The 23,164-nt window shown below is 41.6% G+C and overlaps 1 protein-coding gene across 1 annotated transcript in view; it reads right to left on the bottom strand.

The window, feature by feature from the left end:
- Positions 1-266: 266 nt before the first annotated feature.
- LOC143274721 (4-hydroxyphenylpyruvate dioxygenase-like) overlaps positions 267-23,164 on the bottom strand; it is a 40,345-nt gene continuing 17,447 nt past the window's right edge. The window contains exons 6-13 of the mRNA XM_076578629.1: positions 20,835-20,917; positions 18,831-19,024; positions 17,818-17,895; positions 16,378-16,540; positions 14,205-14,276; positions 11,712-11,828; positions 8,114-8,236; positions 267-6,551 (exon numbers count right to left, since the gene is read on the bottom strand). Of these exons, the coding sequence (XP_076434744.1) occupies positions 6,477-6,551; positions 8,114-8,236; positions 11,712-11,828; positions 14,205-14,276; positions 16,378-16,540; positions 17,818-17,895; positions 18,831-19,024; positions 20,835-20,917 (905 nt within the window). The 3' untranslated portion in view covers positions 267-6,476. The remainder of the gene's footprint in view (positions 6,552-8,113; positions 8,237-11,711; positions 11,829-14,204; positions 14,277-16,377; positions 16,541-17,817; positions 17,896-18,830; positions 19,025-20,834; positions 20,918-23,164) is intronic.

The following is a 23,164-nucleotide window of genomic DNA, read 5'->3' as shown; positions in this document are numbered from 1 at the left end:
AGGGAGAGAGAGAGGAAGAGAGAGAGAGAGAGATGGAGAGAAACAGAAGTAGACAGAAGATGAAAACAGAGAGAAAGAATATATCAAGAACAAGGATGGGAAAAAACAAACAGAAAAAAAACCCCCAAAAAACAAACAACTAAAGGAAGACAAGAAGGAAATTAGAGAAAGAATAAAGGATAAAGAGAAGACAGAACAAGAAACCAGAGTGAGAATAAATGAAAAGGAGAAAGAAGAAAAAAAGATTATAAAAAATTTGTAAAAAAAAACGAAAAAGAAGAAGAAACAGTAGCAGGCAAAGAAAGAGGAAAATCAAGAAGGAAGAAGTCTAGAAGACGAACAAGACACATCCATCCATTTGTTGCTGAAAGAAAACTACACCTTCGCATGTTCACTGGAGCTGAGTCACCCATCTTCTGTTTTGGAGTTATGTTGTTTTTGTTGTCGTTTTTTTTTTTTTAAACCATTGACTGCTGCTGACAGGTACAAGGTTGTCACCTCACTGTTCACATATCTACACTGTTTATGCTATGTTGATGATATATCTATGCTGTTTATTCCATCTTTCATGTTGTTCATATATCTATGCTAATTATTCCATCTTGTATGTTGTTCACATATCTATGCTGTCTTTTATGTTGTTCATATATCTATGCTGTTTATGCATTCTTTTATGCTGTTTATTTTTTTCTCTAACGTGTGTGTTCATGCCTGCATTTTATGTTCTTAACATTGCACCTGTGTGATTCCCCTTATGAGAGATAAAGAGATATGAGTAGACACACAAAGCATTTCACCTGTGAGTGGTTAACAAAGCTGATATTCTTCTTCTTGCTATAGCTATTGTTAATGTTGGGGTTAGCAAAGTTGATAGTCTCCTTCTTGCTATGACTATTGTTAATATTGGGGTTAACAAAATTGATAGTCTCCTTCTTGCTATAGCTGTTGTTAATATTGGGGTTAGCAAAGTTGATAGTCTCCTTCTTGCAATAGCTGTTGTTAATATTGGGGTTTGAAACATCTGAGACAATGACAGGCATCCCCCAGGCCACTAAACAAACCTGCAGGAACTTGTAGATATTTTACTCATGCATCAGTTTATTTGTGTAAACAGACATTATAACTATCAGTAATCAAGGTAATTCAAGAACCCAACAAATTGACAGCATTCAAGAACTGCAGCTCAACATCGAGTCTGTTATTCAGTTGAGTGAATTAACTGAGACTCCACAACAGATACACAAGCTGTAAATTAATGTTCAGATCCGTCAACATGTTTCTTGTACAGTACATGCACGTCATGTGCATGTATTTTGTACGTCCATATACAGGTTGTATTCATGTGTTTACATGTGCTTGAGCAGACAAGAATGTGTGCCTTTTTGTTACTGCTAAAATAGATTTATCATAGATATAATATCAAAAGAATCTAACAAAACAAACTGAAACGAACCAAATATTAAAACAAAATTGCTTTTGACAGCAGACTTTTCTGAGCCATAGTCACCATGAATGAACTGAAGCTGCTGTGTGATAACTACACGAAAGTTCAGCAAGCAAACTGTCGTGGGTGAAGCTCATAACACTCGTGACAGACCAGTTTCAGTTTTCAGTTTCAATTTCTCAAGGAGGCGTCACTTCGCTCAGACAAATCCATATACGCTACACCACATCTGCTATGCAGATGCCTGACCAGCAGCATAACCCAACGCACTTAGTCAGGACTTGAGTGCACGCTTATATTTTGTGTACCTATCAGGGTGGATTTCTTGTAAGAAATTTGCCAAAGGACAACACTTTTGTCGCAGTGGGATCTTTTTCAGTGAACTAAACACGTACTGCACATTGGACCTCGCTTTATTGTCTCACCCGAATGACAAGACGCTCACTTTGATTTTCCAGTCAAACTTGGGAGAAAGAGTGGGAGTGGGATTCGCCTCACAGACAATCTATGTTGGCAGCTGAGCATCTTAAAACCATTCTGACAGATCAGCTCCAGTGCACACAACAAAGGTATCATTACCATTTTCTTCTGGACAACCAACAGCAGAATCAGACATGACAATCCCTATGTTTTCATCTATTTATTATGATTCTGACTGAAGTCTTTCAGTCGCTGGTTACATGATGATAATCAATTTAAATCAGAACTGACAATATGGATGTTTGTGCTTGCCAAAAAATACTTGAGAAAAGGACACAACAAAAACATTATGGATTTACAAAGTCTTTGGTTTGAAGTCACACAACATTTGTTTCAAATTGATTGTCCAATTGTAAAATAAGGAAATCAACACATGTCCATCTATCTGTTATCATTCTCAGTCATTTTTTCCTTCTGAATAGCTAACTTCATCAGTGTGATAAAATCAAAATAATATGGAGATTTTGTGAAACCACAATTCAAACACGGTTCCAAAATAAAAAATATAGATACACTTGTTGGGATGTATGTCAGAAATCATTTTCAAATCAATATTGGTACAGTTTTGCTCATAAGCCACAAAACAGATTATTTTCTAAATCAACTTAAATGCATACTTCTGTATAAACCTCAGATACAGTAACATGATAAAATATTAGTATTACTGCCACTAACAATTCAAACACAGAGTATCTTCATAAAAAATACAAATCTGACATGCTGATTTGTCTTTTTTTTTCAGAATAAAAATTTCATGTATAAAAAAATTACAAGACTTCGATCATGATCATTGCACAGACAGGACATGAAAAAAAAAATCCAATATCTAATCAGCCCTGATCAACAGCAGTATACGACTGAAAAAAACAACAAAAAATACATGACTTCAAAAATCTGATATGGATACTTAATACCAACTGTAAATTTTCTCTTTCCACAATTAGCTCAATTCCACCAACAGCAGTATACAAATACAAAAAAAGAAGAAAAATATTCAGAAATTCAGACTGGGAATGTAAGGCCACATTGGTGTGAAAGCCCCAAAATACTTTGAGCAAATGGCATTGGTTAGTATAACACCAAAGAGGAGATAAAAAAAAAAAAAAAGCCTTAAAAAGTGGCAATGTTTAAGAGTTGTCTTGAATTTAAGCAGACATGAGTCAGTGTCTGTCTGTCTGTCAATCCACTTCATGTGACTGAATCTAATCAAATCAAGACCTACTTGTCTACCTGAAGGTTAAATGTCCCATGGTCTTTCAACAGCCACAGGGATGGTGTATTCATATCCACTGTGTCCAGGGTTTGACACAGGAGGGCAGGGCCCAGCCATCTTCCAACATTTGAACCTTCCCCAATTTAAGTCAGGTACTCATTCACACCTGGGTGGAGTGAGGAAAAATGGGAGTAAAGTGTCTTCCCCAAGGACACAACACCATGATCATACAGGGCCTGGAACCCTGATCACTGGTCAACACTGGATCACAAGTCCAACGCCTGACCGGTTCTGCCTCAGTGCCTCCCCATCTTTATCACACAGTCTCCCTGTGGACTGCTTGGCGTCACACAACACGCTTCTCTTTTCTTCTTCTTCTCCCTCAACTCTGAAGGGTCACTGTGTAGCTGCCCTGCAGAACTGTTCACCAGGTAAACACACACTGTCCTGCAAATGTCCACTGCCATGCCAAAAACAGAATGCCTGAAGCAAGTGACTGGACCTATCTAAATGCAAAACCAGACACAAAACTGTGCTAATCTCTCTTAGTCACAGTTTCAGTAATTACTGGATGCATTCTTTCAATTATGCAAAATAAAACAAATGCAAAAAACCCAAACACACACACCAAAAATCCCATTAAAAATTAACAACAACAAAAAATCCCCCCAAGACTCAGTCTCTGACACACACACATACACACAACAAAATTTCAAGTATATTACTGTAGTATATACATTCTTGAGTAAATGCAATCACTTTGGGATAAAAATAATTTCAACATATGAACAGAGGTGTCATGTAAATCAAAGGGAAGAGGGGGAGGGGTATAAAGGAGAGAGAGAGGGTGGGGGGGCAGTGAGGGAGTCAAATGCAAGTGGACAAAAAGAGAGAAGTGGACAAGTGGACAAAAAGAGAGAAGTGGGTACAGAGAAGAAAACCTATATAAACAAAACCCACAACTATTACTTTTGTAGTTAGTGTTCTTTCTTCCTTCCTCCACAAGTGCTGAGTCTGTTGGAAAACTGAAACTTTTACGCTTTAAAAGTGTGAGGGTAGTGGGGGTATGATAATAAACAACACCAATTCAAAACAAACCAGTCACCTCCATCAATTCCCCCCCTCACCCCTCACCATTATCACTAAAAGCAAAAAAGCAGAAATAAATCTACAACAACCTGTCTTCACAACCCTCATAAAACTAGCAAAAAGTGACATCAACCTCCCATCCTGCAGGTCAATGTACATTCTTCTCTGCACAAAACTTTCTCCAGGCACCACAAATCTGTTCTTTCAAATACTATGATACGCAAACAAGAGTGTGACAAACCTCATTCACAACCGTAAGTTTCAGACTCAATTTCAATGAGGTGTCAAAGCACGCTGACTGATCAATATGAACTATACCACATCTGCTGTAAAAAGAAAAAAGAACAAAAAACCAAAAACACCACCACCTCAGATACTTGATCTTTGTATAATCCCACCATGCTGGTCAGGCCAGGACAGCCAACCTTAGGTTTGTGTAAAACATTACAACCCTCAAGAAACAAGTAACAGCGATATCCATCACCAGTGGTCAGGCCAGGACAGCCAACCTTAGGTTTGTGTAAAACATTACAACCCTCAAGAAACAAGTAACAGCGATATCCATCACCAGTGGTCAGGCCAGGACAGCCAACCTTAGGTTTGTGTAAAACATTACAACCCTCAAGAAACAAGTAACAGCGATATCCATCACCAGTGGTCAGGCCAGGACAGCCAACCTTAGGTTTGTGTAAAACATTACAACCCTCAAGAAACAAGTAACAGCGATATCCATCACCAGTGGTCAGGCCAGGACAGCCAACCTTAGGTTTGTGTAAAACATTACAACCCTCAAGAAACAAGTAACAGAGATATCCATCACCAGTGGTCAGGCCAGGACAGCCAACCTTAGGTTTGTGTAAAACATTACAACCCTCAAGAAACAAGTAACAGCGATATCCATCACCAGTGGTCAGGCCAGGACAGCCAACCTTAGGTTTGTGTAAAACATTACAACCCTCAAGAAACAAGTAACAGCAATATCCATCACCAGTGGTCAGGCCAGGACAGCCAACCTTAGGTTTGTGTAAAACATTACAACCCTCAAGAAACAAGTAACAGCGATATCCATCACCAGTGGTCAGGCCAGGACAGCCAACCTTAGGTTTGTGTAAAACATTACAACCCTCAAGAAACAAGTAACAGCGATATCCATCACCAGTGGTCAGGCCAGGACAGTCAACCTTAGGTTTGTGTAAAACATTACAACCCTCAAGAAACAAGTAACAGCGATATCCATCACCAGTGGTCAGGCCAGGACAGCCAACCTTAGGTTTGTGTAAAACATTACAACCCTCAAGAAACAAGTAACAGCGATATCCATCACCAGTGGTCAGGCCAGGACAGCCAACCTTAGGTTTGTGTAAAACATTACAACCCTCAAGAAACAAGTAACAGAGGTATCCATCACCAGTGGTCAGGCCAGGACAGCCAACCTTAGGTTTGTGTAAAACATTACAACCCTCAAGAAACAAGTAACAGAGATATCCATCACCAGTGGTCAGGCCAGGACAGCCAAACTTGTTCAATGCATATTCTTCTCTCCACAAACCCTTTCCTTAAAAAAAACAAAAAACAAAAAAAATCAGTGCAAGCCTTGAACCTCAACTCTTTTGTCACTTGCCACCCTCTTCTCTCCCTCCATCCCAATCCTATACACATGTCAAACATAACTTCCAAATAAAGGAGAGGAAAAAAAAAACACAAAAAAAAACAAACAAAAAATGCCAGAACCACTGAACACCACAGAAGTGACTCAGCAGCAGTGCAGGGTATCCTCTGGTGTGTGGCCTCCTGGCGACCTAAAAACGATGGTTCCCTGCGGACTGCCGACGCTGAAACTGTGATGGACAAACCCGGGTGCGGCGGTGTATGGGGGAATATAAATGAGCGGTGTGGGAGTAACGCTACTGAAACGGTTCATATGATGGGGTAGCAAAAAAAAAAACCCAACAAAACAAAACAAAATTAAAAACAAACAAACAAACAAACAAAAAAGCCCAGAACCAAAATCCCTTCCTTCAAAAAGCATCAATGTAAGACTTGAACCTCAACTCTTGTCTCATCATCACCCTCATCTCTCCCTCCCTACCCAAATCAATAGACAATTCAAACATACCGGCAAATAAAGAGACAAAATAAAGAAAAGACAAAGAAAAACCAAAACCAAACAAAGAAGCCGAAACACAAGAAGGTCCAGTGGAAAACCTTGAATAACACCAGTGGGCCTTGCAGACCACACAACCAAGGTGTCTACAGGTTTCCACGTTCCGCCTGCTCTGCTTCGATGGCCTCGAACAGGGACTTGAAATTGCCAGCACCAAAGCCCTGAACAGAAACAGATTTAAATCAATGACAAATGATAAAAAGCTTCACTAAGTAGCACAAATTATCCTGTTACTGTTCACAAGAAAAGAGGGGACTTGAAACTGCCACCACCAAACCCTGAGCAGAAACAGATTTAAATCATGGACAAATCATACAAGGCTTAAATCAAGTGACACAAATCATTCTGTTACTGTTCACAAAAAAAGAGGGGACTTGAAACACCCACCACCAAAATGCGGAGCAGAAACAGATTTAAACCATGGACAAATTATAAATGGTATAATCAAACTGCACAAATCATCCTGCAACTGTTCACATAAATAGCGGAAAAGAAATAATTATGAAGAAACTATAAAAGGCTTAATTAAGCAACACAAATCATCTTGTAACTGTTCACAAAGGAGAGGAATTTTGTTTAATGTCCCGTTACATATGCTGGTGATTGTAGAAAGGTTCACAAAAGAATACTTCACCTTCATTATAACATAATGCTCCTGACTGATTTCAATGAACAAAAATAAAGCAATCTTGAGAGGAGGTAGACCACATAGAGATTGATTTGAATGAAAATAAAGCAGTCTTGAGGAGGTAGTCCACATAGAGACTGATTTCAATGAACAAAAAATAAAGCAATCTTGAGAGGAGGTAGACCACATAGAGAAATGGTGACCAACATCCTGACCTTTAACCTCAGTCTGACCTCAGTGAGGCAACAGCCCTTCACTGAAAAATATACTTGTCAGGAGTTAAGGGGTGAAGCACCCTCACCCAGCTCTGACACCCTTTCTCTAACCACACACACACACGTGCACACACACACACGCACACAGAGATACACACACCCTATACCTCTCATAACTAACAATAGAAAACACAGGCCATCTATTCACTACAAACCATTAATTAGTTTGGAATGGAACAAGACAGTAACATGCGTAAGAGTATTTCTGTATTGAACAGATTTCCACACTGGTATTTTGGAGCACACACACACACATACACACAGAGACCTACACACACACACACACACACACACAGACACACGAACCTTCACACACACACACACACACAAACCTTCACACACACACACAAAAACACAAACAGCCTCCACACCTCTAACACCCCAATCACCCACACAATCCCCCCTCCACATACCCCCCTACCCCACACCCTCTACACATACACATACAACCTCCCACCCCTCCACACCCTCACCCCCACTTACACCCCACACCCTCACTGACACCCCCACACCCCCTCACTTCCACACCCTCACCCCCACTGACACCTCCACACCCCTCCACACCCTCACCCCCATTGACACCCCCACACCCTCACCCCCACTGACACCCCCCCACCCCTCACCCCCACTGACACCTCCACACCCCTCCACACCCTCACCCCCATTGACACCCCCACCCCCACTGACACCCCCCCCACCCCTCACCCCCACCTCCACACCCTCACCCCCACTGACACCTCCACACCCTCACCCCCACTGACACCTCCACACCCCTCCACACCCTCACCCCCACTGACACCCCCACAGCCAAAGGACTCACAGAGTGGTTGTGTCGCTGGATGACCTCCAGGAACAGTGTGGGGCGGTCCTGCATGTTCTTGGTGAAGATCTGCAGCAGGTAGCCATCGTCATCGTAATCAATCAGGATCCTCAGTTTCTGCAGCTGGAACCGGCAAAAAGAGAATCTCATCATCAGAATAATGATGATGATTATGATAATATGGAAACTTATATAGCACCTATCTTCATTCTGAGACTGAGCTCTTAGCGCTTTACAAACTCGGGGTCATTTGCACAACGGCACATTGTTTGCATTTCCATCTACTTTGTCATATTCTGCAACTCCCTGGGTGACCATTATATTTTTCTGAGTGGGGCTGTAATGCACACATAACTTGTTTTCTCTCTGACAGTGACAGCAGACTACCCCTGACCCACCCCGCACTATTTTTTGGGAGGGGCGGGAAAGGGGGGGGTACATTCAATCCTTTTCTATGAGCTGTGGACATGGACTTCAATTTCATTTTGTTCAGCAAAAGAAATGAAAAATACACTCAATAACTAAGTCATCCTCTCATTAAAAGAAAAATTTGCAAAAAACTAAAACAAATACGACAGCTAGCTTTTAGACCAACTCCACATTTACACTTGAAATGAGCTCCGTCTTTCACTTTGTCAAATTTCTGCACCTCAGCGCTGGCCCTAAAATCTTAACAGGTCAAAGATCCTGTTGCCTTTTACAGCCATCTGGAAAATGAATTCATGTCCACTGTGTCTAGGGCTTGGCATAGGAAGGCAGTGGATTCATGTCCACTGTGTCGAGGGCTTGGCATAGGAAGGCAGTGGATTCATGTCCACTGTGTCTAGGGCGTGGCATAGGAAGGCAGTGAATTCATGTCCACTGTGTCTAGGGCTTGGCATAGGAAGGCAGTGAATTCGTGTCCACAGTGTCCAGGGCTTGGCATAGGAAGGCAGTGAATTCACATCCACTGTGTCCAGGGCTTGGCATAGAAAGGCAGTGAATTCATGTCCACTGTGTCTAGGGTTTGGCATAGGAAGGCAGTGAATTCATGTCCACTGTGTCTAGGGTTTGGCATAGGAAGGCAGTGAATTCATATCCACTGTGTCTATGGCTTGGCATAGGAAGGCAGTGAATTCACATCCACTGTATCCAGGGCTTGGCATAGGAAGGCAATGAATTCATGTCCACTGTGTCTAGGGTTTGGCATAGGAAGGCAGTGAATTCATATCCACTGTGTCTAGGGCTTGGCATAGGAAGGCAGTGAATTCACATCCAGTGTCTAGGGCTTGGTATAGGAAGGCAGTGAATTCATGTCCACTGTGTCTAGGGCTTGGCATAGGAAGGCAATGAATTCATGTCCACTGTGTCCAGAACTTGGCATAGGAAGGCAGTGAATTCCATGTCCACTGTGTCTAGGGCTTGGCATAGGAAGGCAGTGAATTCATGTCCACTGCATCCAGGGCTTGGCATAGGAAGGCAGTGAATTCATGTCCACTGTGTCTCGGGCTTGGCATGGGAAGGTGGGGCCTAATACTCCCCTTCAGCATTTTTAACCTTCCCCAACTGGTGAGGTACTCATTCCCAGCTAAGAGGAGTGACGAAAACAGGAATAAAGTGCCTTTCCCAAGGACAAAAGGCATAGCGGAAACTGGGCCTCAGACCCTGATCACTTGTGAACAATGGAACAGAAGTGCAATGCCAAACATCCTCTGCCACAGTACCTCATGTCTTAACTCATTGAGCCCTGCACCCGAGCACTGCTCTGGCATCAAAATTGGTCGGTCTCATTAAAACTATTTTCACAATCCTACATGTGCATAAAATCATGTCTAGTAATCCGTATAAGGACAAGCCAGGTGTTTCCTTTTTGATGAATTGTCTGGGTTTGTTCCAATGCACCTTTTATTTACCTGTGTGCTAGCTGATTCTGTCGTAGGATAAGCAGCACTGACTTGAAGTTGTGTACCTTTTGAACGCAGAGAGTAACCTCTTTGCTACATGTGCCCGAACCACAAAAAAGGGAACCAACTTCTACAGAATTTCTGGATGTGTTCACACATAATTTGGAGGAAAAACAGTATTATTTTCTGTGTTTTTTCCCACATCAATACAGCATGAAAGCCTGCCGAGGCTGTAAACTCCCCAGGATTGAATGGGTTGATGCCTACTTCTTTCCAAGAGAGCGTCCCCTCATCCCTCCCTTTTACAACTTTACAGTTTCTTTTAGGTTTCTATTTACATGTGTGTAGTCTGCAAGTTTTGCCTTTCATCCCTCTGAATCTAGGTTGTTATTAAACAGGTGTGTGAATGGCTGGTGTGAAAGCATGTGCTTTCATTTGTTTTTGCATGATTCAGTGCTATGATATTTTTACACACATTTTTCTGAAACTAAAAAATGATTCAGGCAAGTCTAAAACATGTAATAATAGTAATAGTAATGATAATAGCAATATTAATAATAAAAATAATAATAATAGTAACACTACTACAACAACTACCACTACAACTACTACTGATGATAACATTAATGCGGATCGACAGATGCACCTCCCAGCCAGGAAGCTTTTGACATTTACAATAAATGTTACACATACAAACATACTGATGCATTAAAGCATGGAATACCATATGCAAACCAGCATTTGAATACACACACACACACAGTCACACACACGCACACAGACGGCCAGCAGAATTTCACAAAGCACACTAGTCAGAACGATAGTAGGCAGAACGGAAGAGTGGTGTGTTAAGAGAAAAGACTTTTAAAACTGAACTGCGGAATTCACATGACTGACTGAAAAGGGATGTTTCTTCCACACCACTGGGCCAAGTGTTGACCTTGTGATATTTTTGCTTCTTTGAGGAACTGTCAACACTCAAAAATCAGCAGCCAAGCATAAAGATCTAGGAGTACAGACTGAAAGTAAGTCACAAAAGTATGCAGGTGCAGAGTGATTTATGAAATTAAAACGCATGGTTGGTAGTTTGTAATCTATCCTTTTGCTGAAGGACAGCCAGTGTGAGGCAAAAAAAGCAGTTTATCAGAAAAAAAGGCACCATGGATGCTGGAATAATGTGCGCAACAGCCAGGTGATTGGACTTTCAATACGAGTGTCCCGGGTTCAAATCCTGGTCACAATGCCTGGTGGGTAAAGGGTGGAGATTTTTCCGATCTTTCAGGTCAACATATGTGCACACCTGCAAGTGTCTGAACCCGCTTCATGTGTATCCACACACAGAATGTCAAATACGCACGTCAAAGATCCTGTAATCCATGTCAGCATTTGGTGGGTTATGGAAACCAGAACATACCTGGCATACACTCCCCCCTCCCCACCTTAAAAAGGGAGTATGACTGCCTAAAAGGTGGGGGTAAAAACAGTCATACAAAAAGTCCACTGGTGTATACAAGTGAACATGGAAGTTGCGGCCCAGCAATTCTTCTTCTTCGTTCATGGGCTGCAACTCCCACATTCACTTATACATACATGAGTGGGCTTTTACGTGTATGACCGTTTTTACCTCGCCATGTAGGCAGCCAAACTACGTTTTTGGGGGTGGCCCAGGAACGGAGAAGAAAGAGGAGGAGGAGGAGGATGATGGTGGAGCCCACCTCGTCCAGACTCTCCTTGACAGTGATCTTGGCGGTCTTCAGCTTCTGCCTCAGCTGGGTGTAGTAGGTTTCAGGGATTTCCAGAAACTGCTGACCCCTCTCCTTCATCCGCTTCACCTGGCAACATCACAACACATGCATCAATGAAAAAATAAATCAATCAATGAATAATTCAATCAAACAAATAATAACATGAACAGATAAATAAATATATAATTAAATCAATCAAAATAATTAAATAAATGGGTAAATTTAATAAATCAAAATAACAGAATAGATAAAGAATTCAATCAATAAAAATAATATAATAAATAAATAAATGATCTAATCAATGAAAACAATAAGACAAATACATAAATAATTTAGTCAATCAAAATAATTAAATGAATATATAGATTATATAGATAAATCAATAATCTAATCAATCAAAATAATAAAATGAATAGACAAATCAATAAATAATCTATAAAATGAGTACATACACAAATAAATGATTTAATCAATCAAAATAATAAAATGAATAGATAATTAAACGATTTAATCAATTAAAACAATAAGATAAATAGATAAACAATTTAATCAATCAAAATAATTAAATGAATAGAAAAATAAATAAGTGATTTAATCAATCAAAATAATGAAATAAACATATATATACATAAATAATCTAATCAACAGAAATAATAATACTGTGACGGGCGTGGCTGCCAAATGCTTACAGCATTGGATTGTGACCCAAGTTTCCCCAAGTCTGATCCCAGACACACCTGTTAGGTTAGGCGTGGAAATTTTTCCAATCTCCCAGGTCAACATATGTTGTCACGCTCTATAAGAGAGCGGACTAGAAACCCTCATCCAACCCCGCACAAACACGCAGACAACACAAACACAGACTAAGATAAATCAAGTTCACATACATTTATTCAGTCACACACAGATTTTGACTAAAGAAATAATAACCACAATCAGCCGCAATTACTGATACACTAACATAAAGAGTGAATGGGTAAAATAATCAGAAAACACCCAGAACTTGAAGTCACGGCCGTCCAGCAGCAACCACTTTGTAAAATGATCAGTGAACTTTGGATTTCAAAAATAAATAAAAGACTGAAGCACTCTGCACAACACAAGAGAAAACGATGGTTTGGACACCAAAGACTGATGAAAAAAAAAAACAGATGAAGATGACAAAGCTAGGTCATGAAAGCCAATGATGACAGTGATAAGAGGGCAGCAGGGAGACAGCAGTCAACAGACAACCAGACCACCAATGCTACCAGGCCCACAGGCTGAAGGGGAAATGGCAGAGGAAGTGGAATGCTGCAAACTGCCAACCTGGTACCACTACCCCCGACGCTAGAATCAAACACGGATGACACGTCCTGCAGGGCACTCCTACCAACTTTGCTGAAGCACAAAGAACATAGAAGACACAGGAACATGGCCACCCGGAGGAAAACTTATCCCCATGTGAGGGTGCCAACTGGGCAAAAAGCCCCAAACCCAACAGACACAACCTTCCTCCAAGAAGGCCGTGGGCAAAAAGCCTCGAGAACTGACACTGACAAGAGAAAGAGGCTTACTCAGCACTGACAGACATGCAAAAACAAGACTCCACGACTGCACGCAAAAATCGTAAATGCAGCTACACACAAAAAACATGACAGGCCAGTTGGGGAGAGTAAAAGGGGAAGGGCACGCACAAAACAAACTCCACACGAGATTGTCATGAGTTGTGACATATATGCAGATCTGTCAGTGCCTGAACCCCCTTTGTGTGTATATGCATGCAGAACATCAAATACACACGTTAAAGATCCTGTAATCCATGTCATGTTCAGTGGGTTATGGAAACAGTAACATACCAAGCAAGCACACCCTCAAAAACGTAGTATGGTTGCCTACATGGTGGGGTAAAGTCATTCACGTAAAAGCCCACTTGCACATGCAAAAACATGGGCGCTACAGCCCATGAAAGAAGAAGAAGAATACTGTAAAGTGCCTTGCACAAGCCCAAGTTTGCTGTGACGCCCACCTCCAACTTTGGAGCAAAATTTATGCACAGGGTAACCTTCCAACTATAGGCCTATCCCATGTTTGAGAGCAAATCGAGCTTTCGTTGATCCATTCTGATGATGTGTCAACACCACAACTATGTTGGCATGCTGTTTTGCTGCCTGCCAATCATTTCAGACCAACACTGACATTGCTTACACACAGTGATTTGTTTCTTAATGATAATCACAATAATGACAGTAACAATAAATGATAACAACAACATAATAATAACAATAATAAAAACAAAAAACTCTAAAACACCAGCAAGAAAGCAACATTGAAGAGATGGCACAAATCATGTTGTTGTCCCTGTGTTGCCAATGTTGCCCAAGTTATCCGTTTTCATCACCAAGAAACACAAAGAATCCATTACAGAAACAGAATATCAAAGCTAAACCAGCTGAACCATGGACAAGAATGAACTGTACACACTGTGTTGATGATGTCATTGGTCTTCATAGCGATGTGCTGCACTCCTGCACTGCCGTGATAGTCAACATACTCCTGAAACAATCCCAAACAACAGCATGTGGACGGTGTATGAGCGGCTCCTCTGTCATTCTGATCGACCGATATGGATACTTAAACAGCACCTATCCTCGGTCAGAGACCAAGGTCTAAGTGCTTTACATACATGGAGTCATTTGTTCTGTGCTTTACATACATGGAGTCATTTGTTCAGCGCTTTACATACATGGTGTCATTTATTCAGTGCTTTACATACGTGGAGTCATTTGTTCAGTGCTTTACATACATGGAGTCATTTGTTCAGCGCTTTACATACATGGAGTCATTTGTTCAGTGCTTTACATACATGGAGTCATTTGTTCAGCGCTTTACATACATGGTGTCATTTATTCAGTGCTTTACATACATGGAATCATTTGTTCAGTGCTTTAATACATGCAGTCATTCGTTCAGTACTTTACATACATGGAGTCATTTGCAAAACAAGCTGGCTACATGGGTAGAGCTGAGTGAGAGCTGCCTTTCAGGCAATCATTTTTCCCTTCCCATGTCATTCAGTCAGGCTTCAGTCACATATGCACATGCACACGCGCCCCCCATCCTGCCCCCCTCCACACACACACCACATGTATATTAGAGTGAATTTTACCATGGAATTTTGCCAGGGACAACTTTCTTGTCACTGTGGATTCTTTTACTCACGTTAAGGGCATGCTACAAACTGGACCTCGGTTTATTATCTTATGCAAATGTCTAGAATCCAGACCACCATTGAAGGTCTCGAAAAGGGGGAGAAAATTCTGGCAAATGTGGGATTCGATCCTGTGTGCTCAGATTCTCTCACTTTCTTGGCAGACATGTTAGCACAAAGCCCTAACTCCACCACGCATTTCTCTTTCTTCTCTTTTTTTCTTTTGTTTTTGTACCAGCGCTAAATTCTGTCCCCTGCTAATATAGCAGTGACATGAGCCAGCAGGACTGGTGTTCCCTCTGCCACTCCTACACAATGTTGCTGGCCCAACTTGGCAATAAATAACTTGTAAAAACCCCTTTTCTGCCCCATTGACTAAGGGACGCAATCCCTACAAATGTTCACCATGTCCTAATGGAAAGAGTTATCATTCTTGTCATGGGATTTAATGAACACAGTTGACCTTAATGAGCTTAGAACCCACATATAACAGGCATTTCTAAACCAGTTCTCTCACCAGACACATAGAGCACTCCTGTCTTGGACACTACATCAGTCATACATAGGAAAGTGCTGTTGCCAGTTCACACATTGTTTGACACAATGCCACTGTATTCATGGCCGTGGATGCATGCATGTGTGTTTCTGTGTGTACATATACAGTTTGCTGTGTATACTCCATGTATGTTTGTATGTGTACGTATATAATTTTCTGTCTATACTGCATGTGTGTTTGAATGTGTACAAATACAGTTTGCTGTGTAAACTGCATGTGTGTTTGTATGTATACACATACAGTTTGCTGTGTAAACTGCATGTGTGTTTGAATGTGTACATATACAGTTTGCTGTGTAAACTGCATGTGTGTTTGAATGTGTACATATACAGTTTGCTGTGTAAACTGCATGCGTGTATGTGTACATATATAGTTTGCTGTGTGAACTGCATGTGTGTATGTATGTATACATATACAGTTTGCTGTGTAAATTACATGTGTGTATGTGTACATATATAGTTTGCCATGTATACTGCATGTATGTTTGTATGTGTACATACGTAGTATGCTATGTATACTGTGAATACTATGTACCTTTGATGCAGATTCTTGTCACAGTTTGAAATGTTTGTCATTAAGCTGGACTTATGTGTGCGTGGTTTTGACAGATGGTACAAAATACTGCAGTGTATTTTTATCGGAGCTGTTGTATAGTAAAGCGCAAAGAGCAAAATCGATTTGATCAAGTGCTTATAAATGACAGTATCAATAATAATAATATCAAAAATGAATATTTCTACTAATGATAATAATAACAACATTAATAATAATAGGAAGAAGAAGAAGAAAATGAATAAGACGAAGAAGAAGAAGAAGAATAGTAATTATAATAGCAATAATAGCATTATATGATCATTATCATCATTATTATCATCATCATCACTACACACCTGAATCTGACTCTTCCTCTTGCCGGGCGCAGGTTCGTTGATGGGCATCTTGATGGTCTCTTCAAAGTTGGTGACCACCACGGAACGAAGGGCAGAGAAGTCCGTGTGGAGCTGTGAGTCGTCTACTGACCAGAACCGGTGGAACTGCAGCGTCTTCTCGTACCTGCGCAGTTTCACTTTCAGTTTCAGACAGCGAACCACCACAGGTGACGTAAGTAAATAGTAGAGATCATATTAAAAGGACCTTTTTTCACACTGTAACAAAGCTCGACAGCTGCAGCCAGTTTCCTGCCCAGTAGAACAATGACTAACCTTCGGCCCCTGTCCTAACTTGAAGTAAATATGTCCCCTACATTGTTTTTTACATGAGCTGAAGTCTGTTACTGACAGCATCGTTTCTAAAATATATGGCGCTGGGGAGTGTTTTTCACAGAAACTTGTGCTGGGGAGTGTTTTTTCACACAGAAACTTATGCTGGGGAGTGTTTTTCACACAAAAACTTGGCAGTGAAAGAGTTTCAGTTCAGTTTCTAAAGAAGGCATCACTGCGTTTGGACAAATCCATACACGCTACACCACATCTGCTAGCCTGATCAGCAGCATAACCCAATGCTCTCAAGCCTTGAGTGCATGCTTGCATATTTGTGTACCTATCACAGAGGATTTCTGCTACAGAATTTTACCAGAGGACAACACTCTCATTGCCATGGGTTCTTTTTCAGTGCGCCAAGTGCATGCTGCACATGGGACCTCGGTTTGTTGTCTAATCCAAATGACTGGATGCTCATTTTGATTTTCCTGTCAAACTTGGGAGAAAGGGTGAAAGCAAGATTTGAACCAAGACCCTCATAGACTCTCTATACCGAGAGAAATCGTGGGATTGCCAGAAATTAAGGGCTTACAGGATGCACATGTTGCCCTGATTATCCGGGCTAGAATTTTTATAGTGCCCAGTTACATCCCCACTCTCTCTGCCAAGAGGATCTTAGGACAGTCGGCACTGGGGATGGCACCCACAGGCCAACTAGCCCCAAAGGCTGCAGCACTAAAAGCCAGTGCAGTCTTGCCTCCTAGTTCGAGAGTCATGGTCCTTCACAAAAGAGTCAGCTGTAAATGAACTCCCACTCCAGTGGAGAAGCCACTGATCATACAGCTCTCACTTTGCTGTTGATTCAACTGTAAGCTTGTGTCAGTTTCAGATATCAGCCCAGAACTGAGCCATTTAACAAATAAACAGTGTCAATAAATGGACTCTGGGCCTATACATACTTAAGCAAAGTCTGGTGTGTTTTTTTAATATCTAAAATGTTTTAATCTAAAAACCAAAAATAAAACAAAAAACAACCAGTTCGTGGTTAATGCTGATCCATTTGTTTATCATCACTGTACAGTGATGCTGCTGCTGATGACGATGGTGACCACAATATTGATAAAGACTTACCACTCCACCACATCATTCATTTTCAGATCAGGCTGGTTCCCAACAATGTGATCGATCACCTCCAGTCCTGGGTCAGGCCTGAAATCATAATCATAATAATGATAAAAATACCAGCAATAATAGCAGTAATGATAATATCAATATCATTTTTTTTTAAATAATAATCTGCAAAATAATAATAGTTTGGGAGCAAAATGGTTTCCATATTTAGTGACAGGACATTAAAAGAACTCCAGACTAGACACAATTCACAGTAGTTTGTTCAAAGGGCCCATGTGTGTGACGGGACATCTAAAGAACTCCAGACAATATACGGCCCACAGCAGTTTGTTCAATGGGCCTATGTGTGTGACAGGACATCTAAAGAACTCCAGACAATATACGGCCCACAGCAGTTTGTTCAATGGGCCTATGTGTGTGACAGGACATCTAAAGAACTCCAGACTAGACACAACTCACAGTATTTTGTTCAAAGGGCCCATGTGTGTGACAGAACATTAAAAGTATTCCAGACTAGACACAACTCAAACTAGTTTGTTCAAAGGGCCTGTGTGTGTGACAGGACATTAAAAGAACTCCAGACTATAAATAACTCACAGCAGTTTGTTCAATGAGCCCGTGTGTGTGTGACAGGACATTAAAAGAACTCCAGACTATACACAACTCACAGTAGTTTGTTCAAAGGGCCCGTGTGTGTGACAGGACATTAAAAGAACTCCAGACTATACACAACTCACAGTAGTTTGTTCAAAGGGCCCGTGTGTGTGACAGGACATTAAAAGAACTCCAGACTATACACAACTCACAGTAGTTTGTTCAAAGGGCCCGTGTGTGTGACAGGACATTAAAAGAACTCCAGACTATACACAACTCACAGTAGTTTGTTCAAAGGGCCCGTGTGTGTGACAGGACATTAAAAGAACTCCAGACTATACACAACTCACAGTAGTTTGTTCAAAGGACCCGTGTGTATGACAGGACATTAAAAGAACTCCAGACCAGACACAACTCACAGCAGTTTGCACAGAGGGTCGGTGTAGGCAGCACGCTGGTAGCCAGGCAGGAAGGGGCCCTTGTAGTTGGAGCGGTCAATGAGGGTGTGGGTCACGTCCCCATACGTCTTGATGCGGGCCATCCGCACCGTGCCCTTCTCGTCCTTCTCCTCCCACGGCTCCGCCACCACCTGGGCTCCGCACTGCACCGCCCTCTGCACCATGCACATGCATAATGATCATAATAATGGATACTTGCTGAGCACTTCCCTCTCTTAAAGGGAGCTCAAAGCGCTTTACAAGAAACATTAAACACATATATATACACACACGCGCAATAACTTACAAAAGGAAGAAGAAATAATGATCTCATATACAACAGTGTAAAACAGATTCAAAGACAATGCCTATTACATTTCTTGATTACACACACAAAACACCTTCATGTAAAAAAAAAAAAAAAAAAAAAAAAAAAAAAAAATTATGACTATTATTGTAAACTACCTGTATACTACCTTGTAAGCAGCCCACCCCTACTTAGCTCTTACTTCTTTGTGCGTGTTTTTGAGAGAAAGAGAGAGAGAGAGAGAGAGAGAACTAAACAGAACCGCCACCACTTACTGACTTAGGCACCGCACCACACCAACACATTCATTTTGTAAAATTTTTATTACTACTATTACTGTATACTACCTTGCATGTACCCATCCCCCACTTATCACAAAATCTGCTCTAAAGTGGAGGGTTGGGAGTGGGGGTAAGTGTTTACAATGTACTGAACCCTTGATGGCAACCTCACTGATGGCCACACCATTCTTGTCAGCAAGCAGTCAAGGGGTTCAATTTGTCCCAGGAATAAAAAACACATTTAACTCATTCTGCCCCACAGCAACATGCCTGGTACAACTCCCCCTGGAACAGCACTACAAAGAGACCACTGCAGGGTTGTTCACTAAAATGGTGTAAATCAATGGAGAATAGGAGGAGTTTGTATTATACTCCATGTTTGGTGATACATATACTTACCATGTCAAACTGATACATCCAGGGACGCCCTCTCTGAGAAGGTGTGGCACCCACCATCCCAAGCATGGTTGAACCTATGGTCCACACGCTCCCCACCCGCTTCAGGCATCAAGGACATAACAGCTGTGGCCATGGTCCCTGCTCGGGATCGTCCCAGCTCATCCCGCTGGGCTGACCACAGCTCACAGGACGCCCCAGCGGGTACATCCACTTGGGATGGCACCCAGCAGGGGATGGACTGTGAACAAGAGTGGGAGCCCCTGTCTTTGGATGAGGACGAACAAGCGGATGAGCACTCTTCGCCCCCATCCCAGGGGGACAGACTGAGCCCACGTCTCCCTAGGGACCAGTCTGAACCAAACTCGGACTTTGCCGAGCTCGAAATGACCCTCCCCAATAGGGTCATGCATGCCGAATCAGTCCCTCAGGCTACTTTGTTACCCTTGACCCTCCTTAGGCCATGTGACTCTAACTCCAGAACCACAAGGCGACTCAGAGTGCCAGAAATGGCGCAGAAATGGCTTAATAAGCCAGCCCACACTGTCAGGGGTGCTGCTTCCATCCCTCCTCCAGGCAGGGAGTCCCTGATTTAACTGGTCAAGCAGAGCTTCCTTTCCATCTTCACTGGTTACAGGGAGGATGCAGGTTTGAGGCCCTCATCAGAAGCGGGGTATTTTTGGCCCTCAGCCAGCTCCTACCCAGAGGTCAGTGAGTTAAGTGCTCAAACAGAAAGACTTGGACCACACAGTCAACTGTCACCCACTTCACAGATGCATCTTTCCTGACCAGCACTGAAGGCGTCTGTATCTCTCAGGCCTGTAGATGCCAAGATATACTGTTTCAAGACAACAGCCTTATCAAGTTGTCCCAAACTTAAACAATCTCCACAGCTACACTGCCATCCCTCCCATCATTCGTCACCATCATTGAAATATAGTAAACAAAACAACCCAAATTCGGAGGTGCAAAAAAAAGAAGAAAAAAAGAAAGCGCTCTCACCTTGTAGATGGCATCAAGGTCTTCCACTTCAAAAGCAACATCCTTGACAGCATCTCCATGCTTTACCAGATGCTCTCCAATATCTGTCAACAGAAAAAGTAGTGCTAAATATTGTGCAGTTTCACACCCAACTTTCACAACACGGAATTATCTGCATAATGCTAAACCTTGTGCACTTTCAAACTTAGCTTTCACAGCACTGAATTATCTATATAGCGCTAAACCTTGTGCACTTTCACAATAAACTTTCAGAACTCTGAATGTTATGTATAGCGCTAAATCTTGTGCACTTTCACACTCAATTTTCACATGCATTCACAAATCTACTTCGCTCTAAATTTTGGGCACTTTCATGCTCAACTTTCACACTCTGAATGTTGTGTATGGCACTAAATCTTGGGCACTTTCACACTCAACTTTTAGACGCATTCAAAACACTGAGATATCTATATAGCACTAAACCTTGTGCACTTTCACACTCAACTTTCAGCCCATTCACAACTCTGAATTATCTACATAGCACCAAATCATGAGAACTTTTACACTCAACTTTCACACACTTCCACAACTCTGAATGTACTGTATAGCGCTAAATCTTGTGCACTTTCGCACTGAACTTTCATACACTTTCACAACTCTGAATGTAATGTATAGCACTCAATCTTGTGCACTTTCACACTCAACTTTCACACACATTCACAACACTGAAATATCTATATAGCACTCAATCTTGTGCACTTTCACACTCAACTTTCACACACATTCACAGCTCTGAACTACTGACATAGCGCCAAATCATATACACTTTCACACTCAATTTTCACACATATACATAACTCAGAAGCAAAGGAATGAAGAACAAACCTTATAAAAACACATGTAGACAGAAGGCTGGAGGAACTAGGGAAGGAAAAGGGAAGGTAGGGAGGAGCTATTTTCTAAAGAAGTGGAACAGACTTGAAAGAACTGAGTGCAGGGACTTGACAAAGCAAAAAGAGGACTGTCCTTCCAAGTGTGAAAATGGGTAAGGAACACAATGTTATCAAAGACTGATAGAGTATCTGGACAATTCATGTCTGTGAAGTGTCTGCATGCCTTTAACAGAGATAATTTTACATGTTTGTAAGAGAGAGAGAGAGAGGGACAGAGAGAGAGTGTGTGTTGTGTGGTGGTGTTTTTTTTGGTTTTTTGTTTGTTTGTGTGCGTGTGCGTGTGTGTGCGCGTGCACATAACCCCTCAAGGACCTGACCAGTGTGTCTGGTTTATGCTTAGGTAAAGAATCTGCTCCTTTTCGTGTGCTTTATTTTTCTTTTTTAACTTGACTAATTCAAAGCTGACGCCGTGTAGTGTGATACAAGTCTGTGGGCTTTGTTGCTTTCTCAAACCTGCTACTAAACTAATACTCTGTGGATGTGTGTGCATTTGCATGCACATGAATATATTTTTTCTCTGTGTGTGTGTGTGTATGTGTTTGTGCGCACGCATGCACACACGTGTGTGGGTGTCAGTAAGCAAGTGCTCAAGTACACATTTGATTTGGAGAGTGATTGGGAAGGCCGCAGACACATTTTTCATGCAAATTATGCACAGCTTGAGATAAAAAGTTAATTCATTGTCGTCAATAAGCATCTGACATGCAAATTATGCACAGCTTGAGATAAAAAGTTAATTCATTGTCGTCAATAAGCATCTGATGACAGTATGCTTTTTGGTTCTTTTGCTGGATTCAAACTTTTTTTCTTCTGTTGCTCTCTTATTTGTGACAGAAAGAGAGACAGAGAAAGAAACCGAGTGAGAGAGACACACAGAGAGAGTGAGAGAGAAAGAGAGTCAGAGACAGAACAAAAGTGAGAGGGGGGAAGGGAGGGAAGAGAGAAAGACAGAGAGAGAAAAACTGAAAGAGAGGGAGAGTCAGAGACAGAATAAAAGCAAGAGAGAGTGGGAGGGAGAAAGAGGGAAAGAGAAAAGGAGATAGGGGGAGAAAGAGGGAGAAAGAAAGCGCACCAGAGTGAGCTAGAGACAGAGAGAGGGAGAGAGAGAGAGAGAGAGAGGACAAGCAAAGAGAGACAGAGATAAGCAAAGAGAGAGAAAGGAGCAGAGAGTGCAACAGAGTGACAGAGAGAAAAAACAGAAAAAAACAAAAGAAAGAGACAGACAAAGAGAGAGAGAGAGAGAGAGAGAGAGAGAGAGAGAGAGAGAGAGAGAGAGAGAGAGAGAGAGAGAGAAGAAATGGAGAGAAACACAGATAGAGACACACACAGAAACAGGCCAATGCAAGACAAGCTAGCTATTTCCAGAAAGAAAAACGATGCCAGGAAAGTATTACATTC

This window comes from Babylonia areolata, chromosome 29 (assembly GCF_041734735.1).
Source record: "Babylonia areolata isolate BAREFJ2019XMU chromosome 29, ASM4173473v1, whole genome shotgun sequence".
Lineage (NCBI taxonomy): Eukaryota > Metazoa > Mollusca > Gastropoda > Neogastropoda > Buccinidae > Babylonia > Babylonia areolata.
Note: the sequence above shows the minus strand (reverse complement) of the source record. Positions and strands in the feature narration are given on the sequence as shown.